Source organism: Eurypyga helias, unplaced genomic scaffold (assembly GCF_000690775.1).
Source record: "Eurypyga helias isolate BGI_N326 unplaced genomic scaffold, ASM69077v1 scaffold40798, whole genome shotgun sequence".
NCBI classification, from domain to species: domain Eukaryota; kingdom Metazoa; phylum Chordata; class Aves; order Eurypygiformes; family Eurypygidae; genus Eurypyga; species Eurypyga helias.
The window spans coordinates 24,487-42,885 of NW_010269541.1; the positions used below are offsets into that span (position 1 = coordinate 24,487).

An 18,399-nucleotide genomic window follows, 5' to 3' on the forward strand; every position below is an offset into this window, starting at 1 on the left:
TATCTATTTTTATCACTTGACCTCCTTTGCTGTTATTTTAACATTAGAAAATGCATCTTCGGCTACTCCAGTGTTTCTTAAACACTGTGTTTATAAATAAAGGATAAATTCAAAACACTGCACTTCTGAAGCTCACAGGAAAAAAAAATTGCAAGTGAAACAGACCACAGAGCTCTAGAACTAGCACAACACAAATATGAAATAAAGCATAAATGACAACATTAAATTGAAAGTTACCCTGCTTGTGGGTTCACCATTCCCAGTGAGTTTTTATGAGCTGGTGATAATGTCTGAATTTTGCTCCCACTGGATCCAGATGAAGACAGTGCTTTACTTGCAGAGGCACCTTACAGTTGAAAGCAAGCATGGAAATATATGAAAACGCAAGGTTTTGCTGCTGGAATGATATAATTAATTATATATTTTTAAATTGTAAAATTCAAAGTTATTTTTGGAAATATCAAGATATCAACAAGTGTCAAAATAGTAAGAAAAAGCAAGTATGTTTCCAGAAACTTACAAAAATATGCGATTGAGACATAATGTTCTATCCTAATAAAGAACATTGGATCTCAATTACTTTTTTCAGAAAGAAAAATGAAAGAAAAGTCTAGAAAGTCAAAAGTATGCACAGCATGTCTCATATCTGAAATTAGAGTAAGACCCGTGTTTGCATAATTATAATATACATGACTTGACTATATTTTCACCGATTCACAATTGTATTCAGAATACAAATTAGCTACAGAATTAAGCAACAGAAAAATCTCGGGTGAGAGATCAGTATTCAGTACAATTACGCATTACTATACAGATTGATTTTGCAGGTTCAATTCAGAAAGAAACTAAGTTGACCTGATATATACAACAGAAGAGAATCCTACGTGCTTGAGTCTTGCTGGATAGATGCCACTCGATGTCCCTTCCAACTTTACTGTAAATAAGCTTTTACAAACCGCTACATCAATTTCAACGATAAAGCCATCATATATGTAAGGTAAATATCAGGTCATAAAAGCATTCATTAAGAAAAGTATCATGGAAAACTGACACCATATCATCCAATCATGTAACACTGAACTCCTCCTATGTATTTTTTTTACTTTGTCAGTTTAAATCACTGGACAATGCTGCAGAAATCCTTCCAGCATTCAAATTATACTGATTTTATTGTGCAGTTTGAGAACTAACATTTAGAAGGAAATGGAAAATTCGTAACATTCATTTCATACCTACAACAGTTTTGCTAACACCACTTGGCTGTGGTAAGCGTGATGATGATGGTGTTGACCCCACAGAAGGCATCTTCTTAACTGGAGCAGGTTTGTACTGTAACAAAATACAACCTAGAAATTTAAGCAATTAAATCAAACCGTCTATATAACACCATTAGGTAGTTATCTCAGGTACTGGGGGAAAACCAGACAATGTTTATCTAACTAGGTAAACTGTTTCTGGTATGGGATCATGCAAATGGTTTCCGCTAGTCTACTTTCTTACCCATACAGATGATACCAGCAGGACAGATTATCTAACTCAATGGGGGTTTGTTTTTTTTGTTAACTGCATGTCTTTGTGTATTTTCTGCTTTTCTGTAGATTTTCTCATGTTTTCCCATTGCTGTCTCATGACTTTAAAAAGAATAATGTTAATCTTAACTGGTAACGAGGTGATATTCAAGGGCAGGATCATTTTTATCTTTCAAACCTTACTTTCACCTGTGTGCTACAGACCAGTCCCAGCACTAATTCAGAATACAGTGCAAGATCACAAAGTTAACTGCTTTTGTCTGTCGAACCCTCTACAGCTTCTTCCAGAAAAAAAGAGCATTACCACCGAACACACATACACTTTAATCCTTCATTTGTTTTCATGGTAAGTTAACTACTGCAGCTCTTACCTTAATACACCTGAATTCCTCTAAGCCTCTAATTAGCCAAAATACTGCTGTTGGTCGAACTGTAGTCATGTACCTTTATCCACTGAAGGAACAGTCTTGAATTGGATTTGGAAGACTTGCACAACAGAAATTCGACTTTCTTTACAAATACTGCATCTCTACTTCCTGCTGCTACCCTTACCTGTCATTTTCACAAACCTCTGAATTACATTTATGACTGGTTTTGGCTTGGCAACTGCTGCCAAGCAGTTTATGAATCTGATCTATGAACCTCTGATTTATGAACATCTGATTTATGATCCTCTGCAACTCTTGTAAGAAAGCAAAAACGTCTTCCATGCTTAGTGTCTAATTTCAGTCTACTGCAAATAATAGAACTACAGAATAAAACCATTAATTCCATTTAGGAGCAACACGCTATTTAACAAGCCTTATCTGATGCTGAATGCAAGCTGCAAGTTAAGAAAAATGTTGCAGTTCACCTGTGTTCGAGTAGGAAGCTTCCCTTTGGTATCAGCTGCCAACTTCCCCTTATTAGTAATACGTGCTGCTTGTTCCTTACAGAAATTGATGTGTCTGTCAGCTGCATTTTCATTAAATCTCCTCTGACAATACGGGCACTGAATGTAGTCTTAAAAACATAAAAACTTAATATTAATAATGTGCTTTAAAAAATACAGTTTTAAAGTCTTTTAAAAACCAGTCCCACCCCCAGAGAAAACTGAGACCTCTTGAATCTGAAAACTAAATACAGATTGCTGGGGAGAAGAATATTGTTCACATGTAACACAAAAAATGTTTCTTGTTTGATGGGTAAGAATGAGAAGGGAGGTTGAGGATCCGAAATAACCTAAGCAAAATCAGAAACACTTTCAGAGATCCTGTTCAGCAGAGAAAGTGTCTGAAGAGGTATATAGACATAGCAGGGATATCAGCTGTAAGGAAGTAAAGAAGAGAAGAGGTTAAAGAAACAAACAAAATCAAACACAGTTCATTTTGTTCAAGTTATGAAAATGCATTAAAATCTTCAGTCAACTTCAGCCAAAATTAAGAGGTATCTATAGAGACATGCAAAACAGGGTAATTGGCTGCTGTATTATTTTTCAAGATCTATTTAGTCACATTACAAACAGTATTACTTGCAGTAAATATTCTCTGGTGAAAAATATTCATTGATGAAAAAACAGAAAGGCTATGTAAATGTTTAAAACACAAAAAGATCCCTCATCTGTATGCTGGAAATATACCCCTTAAAATACATTGCCCTTGGAAAGTAAAACATCTGACTGTGGTTTCAGAAAGACATTGTAGTGTCTACAGATACGGACGCTGAATTCCCCAGATTACAGTATTCAAAACTATGTAAACATCAACTTCAGAAGTGCTGGACACTGGCGAAGCAGGTTAAATTAGTATGTGCCTGGATGATTATAGAAATGTATTGAATAAAATGAGATTTTCAACAGTCACTGCCTCCAAGATTACAGTTAGATCTTATACAATCCAAAACAAAATTTGGACTACGCATCACTACTGCTAATGCAGCAGATCTGGCTTAAGTAGTTATCCCTTTAAATTAACAATTTTGAGTAAGTCAAATGATGTAGTGGCGACAAAACCATGAACTGTGACCCAAGAAGTGTGAGCAAAGGACACAGGAAGGACACAGGAATACTACAGAGAAGTGACAGCATGGGAATCTTAGGTGATATAACATTTATTTATTTATTGATTTATAAACTCCACTACTGGCGGAACATTCAGACATAAACTATACCTTAAGAGACAGAAACTCAGCAGAACTACTGTAACATCTATGTAGTCAAACCAAGATAGGCCCAAACAAAGTTTTTTTTAAAAAAGATAAAAGAAGCAAAAAGAGATTAATAAAAGCAGCTATGGAAGCCCCTGGATAATAAAAGACATTTCTAGCTGGTGTACAGCTCAGTTCCCACAGAAGACTTTCAAAGCCAGTAAAGTAAATTAAATAGATCTGACTGTACACGACTGATGTATATGCTTCTAAGGATCAGGAATCTTACTTTCATCCTTTTATAAAACGCTTGGCACCAGCCAGCCACCTGGCTATCTGGAAGTATTGTTTGTACTGTCCAGAACTGTTAGGATTCAATGTGAGCTTTACAAAATACAACCTAAACGAAGTAAGAGGGCAGTACACATACGCAGTCAAGTTCAATGCAAATGGGGTGACTTAAGGTTCTTCTTAAGGTCATGAGGGTAATTCCACACGTCTAAGGAAGAAGTAGAACAGGAGGTTGATGAACAAACAACACTGTCTGCAAACTCAAACCATGAAATTAAGGAGGAAATGTTAACATAGAACTCTTTCCTTTTAAAGGAAAAAGACTGTAGGGGGACTTTTTACAAGGGCATGTAGCAATTGGACAAGAGGTAACAGGTTTAAATTGAAAGCAGGTAGATTCAATTAGATATCAGGAAGAAATTCTTCACAGAGAGGGTGGTGAGGCACTACAGGTTGCCCAGAGAAGCTGTGGATGCCCCATCCCTGGAAGTGTTCAAGGCCAGGCTGGATGAGGCTTTGAGCAACCTGGTCTAGTGGAAGGTGTCCCTGCCCATGGCAGGGGGATTGGAACTAGGTGATCTTTGAGGTCCTTCCAACCCAAACCATCCTATGATTCTATAACTACCAGCTAGTTAGAAATAAGCATGCCAGAGACAGAGTTGAGTAGGAGAGAATGGACATGCCCCATGATACCATGCATAATTCTCCCTCTCCTGCACATGAAGTGGAAAAGGAGCAATAGTGCTGACCCTGCTCTAGTTTTGTTCCGTTCTATTTGTGAGAATTCACTGATCAATTCATGCATCTTCTCTTTATTCCTGGTTCCCTCTCCCTAAGTCTTACCTGCTGCAGCAGGAGGAAGCCAGGAGACTAAAAGCAGTAAGACTCCGCTTGGAAAAAGTGAAAAACAGAAGGAAGACAAACAGAAGCACAGTATCTTTCTCTTCCCTTTACCTCCCATCTGCTTTCAAGCAGGCCAAACAGAGTTACTTCCTTTGCTTCAAACTCATTTGTGGCCTCTGGAACCAAGGGAGCACCTTTTTAGTAGCTTTCCCAAGCTAGATTTACTTCTGGACTCTTCTAATTCAGAACCTACACAACTAGATTGTTAACAGTCCTTTCCATGATCGAGCCTTATGCTTCTTATCCACCGCATTAGCTGTTGGTTTTACTTTACTTCAAAATGCATATGGCATTTTAAGACCGTGTACTGAATGCTGAATAATACGACTTCACTTCTTACCATGAATGCACAATTACAATCCTAATAATATTAGGCTAACACATTTCCTGCTGGGAAACAAGGTAGGAAACACTCACATCCTCACTTGACCATAGACAGCAGAAGCAAACAGATGATTTTTTCTGTTTTACCCAATCTTTCTGAAAATAGCCACTGACATTCACAGAGTGGAAGGGGTTGGAAGGGACCTCTAGAGATCATCTAATCCAACCCCCCTGCCAGAGCAGGATCACCTAGAGTAGATCACGCAGGAACAAGTCCAGGTGGCTTTTGAAAATCTCCAGAGGTGATCAAATGATTTAGCTCTTAGGACAAGAGGAAGAAGTATATTCTCCAATCTATTATCACATCACAGAAGTTAACTGATAAGCATATTTCCATCTCACTCACATCAGATTGCTTCAACACTTTACCCAGTCTTGGTTCTGAATGCACCCCAGGACTGTCACTCCCTTGTTAACACAAATCCCACACATCTCACCCAAAACACAAGAACTCCCACCACAAGAGGAATGTTCGCATGCACACTACAGCATATCCTGCAGGCATGAACCTAAACGTGGAATCAGCAAGAAACGGGAGAAACTACACTTGAAGAACATCCTGATGCATATTCTGACAACATAAATAGCTTGTGGGTGTCCAGCATCAGCAGCCAATTAAAAATGTAGCCTGCTCTTTCTCAGCAGTTTCCCTGTTGCGGGTAAAAAGAAGGTGGTGTAACAATTTAGCAAGTTTCAAACTGGCCACAACTACCTTTTGATGCATTAAGAACAAAGTCATGGGCTTTGAAAGCTACACAGGATGCTAGCTGGCCAGACGCACTGCCACAAACCAGCATCTCCACAGGGACACTCAGATAGTCATCCTCAAGATCTTACAAATGTCATATTCCAAATTCCTTTCCAATTCAAATTTTGACACATTAAGTTTAAATAAAATAACCAAAGAACTCAATTGCTTTACGTACCAGGGTCATAGGATGGCGGAGGTGGTGGTGGGAGTTTTCCACCGTCTTTAAGATTAAGTCCTTTGGCTGCTCGTATAGTTGCTATAAATTCCTCGTGCTTTCGTCTCCAGTTGGAAGGTTTTTTGGGTGGTTCTGGCTAAGAAGCCAAAAAAAACCAGCTTTATATGTTTGAAGCTCTTACTTCAAGCTAAGTACGCGCCTTATTTTAGTAGACAACATTATGGTTAGATTTCTTCCCGATCCTAGTTGATCAAATTATCACAAATTGCCAGCAGAAATAAGTCTTATTATAATGCATACAGAGTTTGCCTAAAATGTCCCTAAGTGGAATAAATTCTAACATACCCGTGGCTTAAGAGGTTTTACTGTGGGAATGTCAGTTCCTTCTGCTCTCTGTCGGCTGGAATCAAATGTCTTCCTTTTCTTGGCAGAAGTTTTTTGGCAAATAGGTCCATGCTTTTTCTACAAGCAGAAGAAAAACAACAGAAGTATATAGAACTCAGTTTTGAAAACCTAAGTTATTATCATGTTATTTCGCTCTTTCTCAATATGCTAATCAGCAAACAAGGCCCAACTCTTGATGAATTAACATCAGATTGCATTTACTCAGTGTGCCAGCCGTTACTTTTAGAAGAGAACTATGGGAATTCACAAATACATATACATGGTCACAAAAACTTGGGTGATGAAGAAAAATCGAAAGGCAACTGTATTTGCTCCTTACAAATACAGAATTTATAGTAGGTAAGCAGCATTTGCATTGAGCAGCAAGACAAATCAGAGGTGGCTGAAATCCATACTCAAAGTACAGACCAATTTCTATTAAGGCTGGTGAACATCGCATATTGACTATGGCTAACAAAATACTTCATTTACTAGCTGAGACTGCACAATGCTAGGGCTTACATCTGCAGAGGCAAGGAATGATTCTGTGACCCTAGAGAAGATGCTTATAGAAGCATGTATTTTCAGAAAGTGATCAGATGGTGAAATAAAATTGATCTCCTTCCTTAAAGTTTCAAAAATGAGACAACTGCAATCAATAATTATTTGGGAGAAGAAAAACCCCAAACACAAAAAAAAAACCCACTAAAACCAAGCACCTAGATCTACTTTATTTAGCTACAGTGACCATTGCTGAACTCTCTTATCAACTGATCAGATCTAAAAGCCAACAGTGCTCATGCTACTTACCAGTGCAGCTGGAAAGAAAGTCCTTCCACAAATCCTACATGGCAACAGATCTCCAGTTTGCACTGTAACCTCACCTTAAAAAAAAAAAAATGTATCTTTGTAAGAAAATTTGTTTAAATTTGTGATAAAAATTCCTTCCTAGCCAAACTCGCATACTTAATAACAACATCTGTCACTGTAAAAGTATATATTGTTTGAACTGGCAGCCATGGTTCCCACTGAAAACCCTTTTTTCCAAACCTAAAGATTAAAATTGAGTAAAATTTCTAGTACCAATATATAACTATTAGATCTATCTCTGTCTTTTTTAATTACTTGATTGAAATTCATCATCACTATGTAACTATGTATAATGTATTAATTGTATGAATACACTACAGAGCACAATCCACTTTAAGAATCACAAATCACATGAAAAGTGTTTGGCAGTTGAAAACATTTATGTCCATATCTTTTAATTTATATGCATTTTTCCAGGCAGACATGAACAGGCAGACCAGGACTGTACTGAGAGTAACTGAGTTTTACAACTGAAGCCATAATCAAACTTTTGTGTCACCTACATGTTTGTGTGTTTAGAGGTACGCAAGTAGGGAAAAGTAGGAAAAATAGAAAATGTGTAGATAAGTCTTGTTTTTCTTCTATTCTTTCATCTGAATTATACTTGCATGTTATCAACATTGACTTACCTTTTATTGTTACCTGTATTTTTTCAGTCTCTATGTTAAAAAAAATGATGTCTGAAAATTTTTCCATATCTCTGTTTTCTTAAACCACATTTTAAACCACAAGCCTGAGCATAACATTAGTCACAAGTCATGCATGCTGGTCATACACTGCTTAGATGGTTGGAACTTGCCCTCAACATTTTTCTCAAGGGTAAGTAGCAATGGTTGTAAGCTTTTCTCAGTTCTCCCCCACCAAAATGCTAGGCATGCCCTGATTTGTTTGTTTGTTTCATTATTTCATTATTCAGTGTCCTCAGCACCTTTAATAACACTAACAGACATCACTGCAAACTCCCTTCTGCTAAAAAGTTCAACCTTTTTTTGTCACATCCTTCTAACACAACCCTCAGCATTGCAAAAACAAGGGAGAGGTGCATTTCATGGAAATACAAAGCATCACTGTGTCTTTAAGAAATTAGCTGACATAAATCAGAATTAGTGATCCTGAAATCAGGTGTATACTATAAGATTAATGATTTGACTGAGAACAACCTAACTCTGGAATCCAAGCCTGTGGTTAAATTCACCATTAAAAGACGCAGACTCAATAGATGCTCACCTGATCGAGCAGTATTTACACTTGACATACCAATGCACAGGGGATGCCAATTAGCACTCACTGCAGCTACAGTTAGGGAGCTGGATTAAATTACAGCATTCCTACCCTCCTTTGCTGCTGGCAGGTACTCAGTCACGTTTGCCAAGTGCTGTTTCTACTGCCAACACCTCCTTCCCTTTAACACAAATCAATGACCCAAAACACAAAAGGAAGTTATTTTAAAAAAGGAAAGTTCCTTAAGTTTCAATGAAAACAGGAAGCCTACAGTCCTTTATATTTGCACACATCCCTTCGATTTCTTAATCATTCCTCTGTGATTTTCTTCACCTTTAAAGCAGAAAAAACACAAACAAAACTAAATGCACAAAAACTTAACATTTGTCTCTAGGAGTCCATGAGCCTGCCCTTACAGAAGGTTAGCAATGTCATAAACCTGAAATCTAATTTAAAAATGAAACATGGGAATAAAGTTGCAAAAGATGGAAGAGAGTTGAGGGTGTCTTTGTTTTTAAGGCATTAATGTATGATACCTAATGCAGTGAGTCATGGACTGACAATTTTGAACAAATTTAACAGAAATGGTAGTTTAATTGGGATGTATTTTTGGGGAGGAAGTTAAAAAAAAAGGAAATGATCAAGAAACAGAAGAAGGATTTTCTTGGCAAACAAGTCAGAGAATAGAAACAGAGTAAGATGGTGTCATGGAAATTTTCTTCAGCCTTTCTTATGTCTAGCAACAATCCAAGGATTACCATCACTTTGGTTATACAACTACTGAAGACCCAAGATCCAGCAGCCACACTTCTTTTTCCTTTTACCATCTTTAATACCACTAATCACCAGCATTTACATGCTTGCATTAAACATGAGTGAATATAGTTAACTTGGAAAATGACTGTTGCGGTTTAACTCCGGCCAGCAAAATACCACGAAGCTGCTCGCCCAGCTCTCCCCTCCCACCTTTCTCCAGTGGAGGGGGAGAAACAGAGGAAAAAGACAAGGATGCTCCAAAAATTAAGATAAGAACTATTTACTAATTGAATATAAATGAATAAAACATATATTAATATATAAAACCACTACTACTACTAAGTAATCAAAATAATATAAAATAAAACATATGATACAAGTGCTCACGACCTACTGACCAATACACAGCCAGGTCCCCAGTAGCGAGAGTCAGAGCCAGAGAGCCAGAGCCCAAGAGCGAACACAGCAGAGTTTGAGCAGGCCGCACGAGCGATAGCATGACTGGGAAAGCCAACTGACCCACCAACTCACTGATGAACAAGTAAGCAAAGGGGTTAGCAAAGCAGCTAACAAAGGAGTTAGTGAAGGAGTTAAGGAGCTAACGGAAGAGTTAGGGAGCCAGCAAAAGAGTGATGGCCCCCAAGCCCACTCCCCACTTATGTACTCAGCATGATGTACTATGGAATTAAATACCCCTTTGGTCAGTTTGGGTCAGCTGTCTGAACTGTGTGACCCCACACACTGCCTGTAGCAAGAGAGTTGGGAACACAGCTCAGTATCAGAAGCTGAGGAAGACCTTGAATTTGGTGCATAAGCACTCCCCAGCACCAGCTAAAAAGAACCTTATCAGTACTATTTTCAGGGTAAATCCAGGAACATAGCTTCATACCAGCCACCGTGAAGAAAGTTAACTCTTTCCTGACTAAAACCAGCACAGTCATACATAATTATTACTGTTTATCTAATCTAAACACACTAGGAAAATGAGAAATATGTACAAAAGGGTTATGTGAACACCAAAGAGAAAAAGTGGTATTTCAGTTGAAGTGATGACAAAACTATGACATACAGCTTTATACCCTACTCCTCTACTGTCTGCCTGAGACAAGGTCTCAAATGAAAACACAGAGTTCAACCTAGTAAAATGCCAGATGTCTGAATTAAACAACTAGACTGGAAATTTTATTATCAGCACCACAGTAATCTTGCCATTAGTGTTTCTAATCTATCTCTGTCAGAGCTCCTCTTCTAGCTACTGCCAGAGTACAACCACCTTTCAAATTATTTTTTTTCTACCTACACCTTTGTTGTTTCACACACTCCTTTTGAATATCGTCCCAGTCCAGTTAGCCCTACTTTCTGATCTTGAAGTTCAGTTGTAAAGTTTGGGCAGACTTCAAAGTCTGACAGCATAGCTGTACAGTCATTCTCTCCAATATGCTTTCAATACTCACAGATGAGTTCAGACTTCTTTGAAGCCTAATTTTCCAGGGAATCACCTTTTTCATTCCTCTTATGTCCAAATACAGCAACTGATTTAGAGTGTGAAGTGCAAGCTGCCAGTTCTCAGATTTATCTTTCTCAAGACAAGACGTGGACTCATAAATAGATACAAGTTTGATCTGACACAGTCACAAGCACAATGCTAGCTCTTGCTGTCCTGTCTACAAAGTAGGCAGCTGTGTAAAGAGACTCCACACCTAGAGGGAACTGAAGTCTTCAGTACTGCTGCACTGCTATTAATTGAAGTTATATTACAGCCTTCTCTTTTGAAGAGCTTTGTATACCCAAGTATGTATCTGCACTTAGATATCTAAGTGCAAGATGCTTCAAAGAAATACTACTGCACTTATTCTCATCAACAGTATTTTCTCATGTTGCCAAATCTGTCTGACTGCCCTTCAAAATCTTTTATATATCTTCAGCAGCGACAGTACTAAATGACATGGGCCAGACAACTGTGATAATTGGAACCATCAAGCCTCACTAAACTCAAATGTGCAGAAACACTGGTATGGTTTCCAGCCTTGAGACTCAGTACCTATTTGAAACCAGCAAGTGATCTACTACTGTTGAAAGTTGTCACTTGAAGAGTCTTTGCCAAATTCTTCTTGCTTTTAGCATAACTCCCCTCTCACCTCCAAAAGCAAGGTATTTCCATTTCCACCTATAGTTCCATATACTTCATGTACAAAAGAAGATGCAGTGCGTTCCCCACACTAACTGGAATACCTATCATCAAGCCACAGCATCTAGTTCTTTGGGGACTGTCAGTCTCTAACATATGTCCACTACTCAGTACTGACTGGGTTATAATCAACATATTAACTAACAATAGTCAGAAAAGACTGATGACAAATACTATAAACAAGAGTCACCTAAAAATTATACTGATGTAGTGACACAGGTAGGGAACACTTCTTAAAACAGCCAAATATAATTTAGAGCATGAATTTTAACAATTTTAAAGAGCATTAAATAATATAAGGAAAAGATGAATGTACAAAAATAAAAAGTATACCAATAACTGTTAAGTTTTGAAAGTTTTCATTATTTTGCCAAAAGGAAATCCAAAATGCAAGTGAAAGACAAACACACCATACTTCTTAACAACTGTCAGTACATGCCATACTTTGGTCAAGCCTGCTTGGTACCCAGCATGATTTACCCCGCCAAGCAAATCCCTCCTTGCCTACGCCATTCAGCAGTTTGCAGGAAAAGTTAAAAGAAAGGAAGAGGAAACCATAGTAAGCTCTTAGTATTCAACCATTCACATACTTTGAAATCTTTATGCAATTAGGTTATTCGCAATTGTATAACAAATAGCAAACCAATCTACTTCTATCTATCTACCACTAATTTTAGAGGAAAGCCTCTCCAATTCTCTTCTACTTCTGTATTGACAATGCAGTCTAATCTTATATAAACCTGACACTTCTGTTTCCAAAGGTAACAAAGAGCAGCATAAGTTCCATTCCTTTAGGCTGAAAAGATTAAGACTTTCATAGTACCTCTACATATTTTTATATCAGCTCTTCAGCCTGACAATGCAAGTGCATTATGTTTTTAAAAATTCCTGTTATTGCTTTGAACACGAGGCTGATGATGGTGAGTTTGGTATTACTTCCTTGAAAATAATATATCAAGGAGATTCCTATTGCCTCAAAGTGACAACCTGGAGGAGGATTCTGTGAAGACTTCTTGTGACTGAGACATGAATTGTATGCAGTCAAGAATGGTTGTAATAGCAGCACACATAATTTGCATCATAGTGTACTCCCTTTTTCTGTAACTGCCTGTCCTTCTTTCCTCCCTTCCTCATATGAGCCCTAACTTTTAATGTTAAAATGTGCCAGTGTCACACTACATAGCCTTAAAAACAACCAGCTCTCCTGGACTCCTCTCTAGGGCCATACCCCATGGGATTCTTCCAACTAGATCCCTAAATAAGCCAAAGCCTGCTCTCCTGAAGTTCAGGGTTGAGATCCTGCTATTTGCCCAGCTCCCTCCTCTCAGGATCCTGAATTCAACCATCCTGCGGCACTGCAGGTAAGGCTACCCCAACCTTCACATCTCACACGTTTGTAGAAATGAAGTCCAGGAGTGCCTCCCCTTCTCAGCTCCTCAATCGCCTGGGTCAGGAATTTGTCATCAGTGCATACCAGAAGCCTCCTAGATTGCTTATGCCTTGCTGCTTTGTCCCTCCAGCAGGTATTGGATTGTTAAAGTCTCTCATGAAGACCAGGGCCTGTGAATACAGGGCTCTTTCCAAATATCCGAAGAAGGCTTCATCTGATCAAGTAGTTTGCAGCAGGCACCCACAACAACATCTCCCCCGTTAGTCTGCCTGCTAGCCCTGAACCATAAGCTCCAAGGTGACTCCTCCACAGCAAAGCTCCATGCATTCTCACTGCTCTCCCACATAAAGGGCAACTTCCCCCCATGCCATCTGGCTGGTTCTTCCTGAAGAGCCTGTATTCATCCACTGTAAAACCGCAGTCCTGTGAGTTGTCCTACCACCTACATGTAATCTCAACAAGATCCTAGCCCTGCAACTGCGTGCAGAACTCCAACTCCTCCCATTTGCTCTCACACTGTTAAATGTACAGCGCTAATGTACAGGCACTGTAAAGAGGCACTCATTCATGATGATTGTTCAGAAAAATCTATGAGAGCTTCCCCTGTAACAAGTATGGTAACACAACAAAACCAAAGGCAAATAAGCAGCACTATTTGATCAATCTGACTTCAAGATACATTATCTGATCCTCCTATTAATGAGCTTTAAGATCAACTAAAGCCACTAGAAAGCATGTGACCTGCAAAATCTATGTATGTTACATGATTCTGCTTTGGCATCATAAACTCACTACCCTTCTATATTAGGCTACAAGCACCATGGTGACTGTAAGCAGGCAGTCAGGCGAGGACTAGCCTTAAACTCAGACTGCTTTGCACCAGTGACACCCCCCAGGCAATTCTGGACTTACATACTCTACTACCCCAATGTAATTGGGCAGAGCAATCCCAATCAAAGTCTGCTGGCTTATCAGAATATTACTTGGCTAACAACAAAATAATGTGTTAAAACCGATTTTGATTATAAACTTCATTTATAATATATTGATTCCTAGTTTGCACCCCCGTGGATTTTCTTCAAGTAAGCCCACTCCTCCCTGCCACTGCTCAGCTGTTTAACATACACCTGCAACTAAGTTTTACTGAAATGCAACAACTGCTTTTGATAATAATCACTGTGTGTGCGTGCAGGTAATACGTTCACCTTATCACTGTATTTAAGCAACTGAATAGACCAATCTAGTTTCTGCAATTCAAGTTAAACAAAAATTCTACAAAAACCATAAAAAAGAGTGTAAAATCTGTTAGCTCCAAGATGCTGTATAAGCTAATCTGAAACACTCAAATCCCCGTCTATGTGTATTACTTCCCTTAAAGGTGAAGCATATTCTGATAGTGCACTTCCCCTATTGTATCAGCCTAAAGTCAGCTTTCAGAATTTTTCCCTTAAGCAAAACATTTAATTTCAATTTCTTCCCCAAAACATACACATTAATCAAAAAAATAAAAGCATAATTGCCATAGAAAAAGTAAGTACATTGACCACAATTATACAGTGTATTAAATGTCAAAATTAGATCACTTAGTGGAGGTGTAAGTGTGCCTAGCAAAACACAGTAGTTCAATGCAAAGTCATATTCATTATTGTGTTTTAATGGCTACCAGAGACAAACCACTTTTTAAAAAGAATATATTACTTTTGCAGTTCACTCTTGAATAGTTTTCAACATGCTGATTTAAGAACAGTACTGTAACAGTGATTCTTCCTTCATAAAACACCTCAAATATATGTATATCTGTATATATATCTGAAGTGCTCCAAAAAGGCAGAAGCCTTTCTCAAATGGAGCTTAAGAAAATGGCTGCCAAAGTAAAGAAGCTGCTGCATGCACCCAGTAAGGCAAGACAAAGACTAACTCTAAAGGGAAAGAAAGACTCACACTAATATTCTTTGTTTTCAAAATGGAAATCTTCCTCTACAGTACTAGGGGGGAAAAAAAATAAAAAAAGAGAAGGGTTATTATTCAGAAATTCTGTCAAAGCACGCAGAAGCGCTTGCTGTCAACAGTCACATTACTAAAATAAACCCCCAAACTAGAATGCTTGCACTGCTTGGGGTGGAGTGGGGTGTCTTGGAGATTACCAGTGCCAGGGAAGGGTCCGGGGACAAATGCTGTTACAGCACAGGTCTCAGCTCTTAGTAGAGGATGCTATACAGCCAGCCTTGTTCTTAGGAGACCTCGAGGGCACACCCAGACTACTCAGTGTCTAAACGCTTAATCACAGTAGTCCCTACTTGGCATCTGCAAGGGAAAGCTCTGGGATTGAGACTGCAGGCTATTTCCTCAGCAAGCAGCCGCCCATCCCCTTCCAAACACAGCCAGCCTTCCCTGGCTGTTACAGCGCAGGCTGAAGGAGAATGCTGGGGCTGGGTAAACGCTGCATTACCTACCACAGAGAGCTGGACTTTCGCCCTCGGACACAGCTGCCCCTCTGCCCTTTTACTCCTTACTCAGCAGCAGTCCTGACCCGCTGGGATGGGCTGTGAACAAGTATGGGAAGAGGCATTTAGTCGGCTCAAGCAGCTGTTGTCGGCATGCTCCCAGAAAAAAAACAACCGACTGGGGAGAAGCCGATCAAACGCCACCACTGGACTGCTCCGGCTTAAATCAAGTCAGGAATTCAGTGCTTGGATCCACTCCTGCACCTCCTTCAAGCAAAATAGAGAGCAACAAACATGCCAATGGGACAGCTCTTGCCACCCAGCAGCAAAAGCAACAAGCACACGTTAAGCCATCAAAAATGGTCCTGACATTCAGCACATGGTTGGCTACTCAGAAAAAGATGTTTAAACTCCCCTTAGAGATCACTATATTTTAAGGCACAGGCAGTCTACTGCTCTACGTATTTTCACCAGGAAATTAAATGAAAATTGAATAACAGCCAAACAGCACACAGGCTGCAAAGTAACAAATGCTGAGCTAGTGACTTTAGATTCAACTTTCAAATTTGTTGCTTGTAATGATGTGTGTGCTCTGATTCCTTTCACAAAACCTGAAAGTTATAAATTTGACTTACAGCAACAATCTAGTAATAAAACAACTCTGACATACAAACGAAATAAAGCAACAGACTTAAAAAGGCAACAAAAGTAAATTTTACAAGAAACATTTAAGTCACACAGAAACCTACTTTGCCATTTCACTGAACATTTAAACGTGCACATAGTGAGAAAATGCACTGCAAAACAGGAAATACTAGTTAGCTTTTTAAATGTCCCTTATGCCACTCCACAAGCCAATTAATACACATTCAACTCTCCACATTACAGAAAGAATCATTATAAACTGGGCAGACTTATTCCTTATTAACAGCATGCTTAAACAGAAATAAAACAGATCTTGCATCCGTAATGCTGAGCTTCAGAAAAGCACCAGCTTATGAGGGCAGGAAGTCCCGGCCAAGCATCCTGAGCCTGAGGGGGTCCTTCCATAGTCATAAAAACACACCAACAGACTGCTGCCAAAAGACAGACTGCTGCCAAAAGACAAAGTCCTGCCCTTCACCATAATCACGTCCCTCACACACACAACTGCCAGGACCTGCTGTACAGATCAGCTCTGGGAATTGATTTTGCTAAGCAATAACAGAGAGGGAGCAGGCTGAGCCAGATTTCAGAAGCAGCCCCTGCTCCTGTATCGAATAGATATGACCATGCAAACTGTTCTAAAGACAAATTTGATCTAAAATTGCAGCCAGCAATGTTCTTCTGAGTAGCCAATGGAGCAATGACCGGGAAAAAAGCATAATACACAATGAAACAATTTGTTGTTATTTGTTTTGTCTACATGGTTCCCGTCTTGGGGACACCTTTCTACAGAAGCTTCATCCGAGCCTAACCTAATGTGCATCACGAGAGACAGTTGAAACTGAAAAAAGTAAATAAAAGCAACCCCACTTGCTTCAAATGTTTTGAAGAAAACAAAAAAAAAGGATTTTATGCTGGGGCAATTTGTTTAGAGAAAGAAAAATACAGCACAAAGTGACCCACAAAAACGCAAAATATATTCTTCAGTTTCAAGAACTTCAGCATTCAAGGATGCTGGATAACAGCATGAGATACGAGTGTTCACAACGCAAGGACATTTTAGAAATGGCTTACTACCGGTGCTATTCTCAAATTAAATCTCACGTGTTCAGAAGGAACATTTCACATCATGGAAAAATGCTCTGATAAGCTCTAGCTTTTCGAAGTACTTTCAAGAAAAGGTTTTCAGTGTAAACATGAGATTTCACCTACGAGTTAGCAGTTCTTCCTCCCATCACTCCCAGAACCATGAAATAAAACCAAAATGTAAACCGTTTCCAGAAGACTTGCAAATCAGCCAAGTCAGAACAGTTGGACAAACCCTACTGCAATACTGACAGACCTTTCAGGCTTCTCCTGTTATCTGTAGATCTGGATTCATCCCACCCTCTGATAGGAAGGTGCTACAATGACACAGTTGGTATAGCTGGCCTTGATCAGTTAGCTCACAGCCAAATTCCCTGACGGATGGGCTGCAGATGATACACAGTCCCAACTGCAGCCAAACACAGAGCTGACCCAATGCAAGTTTTCCACTTCTGAACAGGCAACATATGATTGTCACAGGACTGTCATGACAGTCAGAGTGCCCGATAAAGCATTATTTGATGAACATCGGACACCACCTTTCAAATCTAACAGACACTAACAGTCAGCAAAGCATAATGAGTAAATCAAATATAAGAGAACCTCCTGGCATTTTAATGCCAAGTCATGTTGTCCAAATTCATAGTCTTAATAAAGTCACTGGGGACAAGAACAGAGTCTGATGACTGTAAAATCCACTAAAGACAGAAGACAGTCATTCTGTGAGAATTACTTCTGTTCTCCAGCTACTAGAAGGGATAAAGAAAAAAGGCTAGTTTGTGCTCACTCCTATTTAAGCACTCACCTCTAGCGAAGCAGAGCACGACTGTTTTAATGACTGTTTTGTGATAGTTACACAGAACAGGTCTGTATTTTTTCTTAAGTAACGTGGTTAAAGCAGATTGCACAGTAATGACAGGCCTACCAAAATGCTCAGATAGCAGGCTGTAGCCTCATAAACTCCACGCTGATACCGATGCCATGATACTCTGGAGGGTGGTACCTTCATTAAAACAACTGGCACAGGATTAAGTTGCAAAAATTCTGTCAGCAAACACGTACCTAAGTCTTCACCGCACTGAACGCTTCGCTAGGGTTATAAGCGTATCCTAACACCTACCTCAGCCATCTGTTTGCAAAAAAAAGGATGCCTGGAACAGATGCCCGCACGCCCCGCTGCCGCACCCCGCACAGGGCAGCCGCCGCCCGCGGCGGAACACCGAGCAGGCTCCCCATGCCCGGGGATCGGCCCCGGCAG

The 18,399-nt window shown here is 39.4% G+C and overlaps 1 protein-coding gene across 1 annotated transcript in view; it reads right to left on the reverse strand.

Annotated features, from left to right (window-relative positions):
- Window positions 1-18,377, reverse strand: part of ZC2HC1A (zinc finger, C2HC-type containing 1A) — a 30,424-nt gene extending 12,047 nt beyond the window's left edge. Inside the window, exons 1-8 of the mRNA XM_010158142.1 lie at window positions 18,262-18,377; window positions 7,500-7,591; window positions 7,352-7,425; window positions 6,503-6,619; window positions 6,158-6,293; window positions 2,383-2,531; window positions 1,233-1,329; window positions 238-346 (exon numbers count right to left, since the gene is read on the reverse strand). Of these exons, the coding sequence (XP_010156444.1) occupies window positions 238-346; window positions 1,233-1,329; window positions 2,383-2,531; window positions 6,158-6,293; window positions 6,503-6,619; window positions 7,352-7,425; window positions 7,500-7,591; window positions 18,262-18,377 (890 nt within the window). The remainder of the gene's footprint in view (window positions 1-237; window positions 347-1,232; window positions 1,330-2,382; window positions 2,532-6,157; window positions 6,294-6,502; window positions 6,620-7,351; window positions 7,426-7,499; window positions 7,592-18,261) is intronic.
- Window positions 18,378-18,399: the final 22 nt, after the last annotated feature.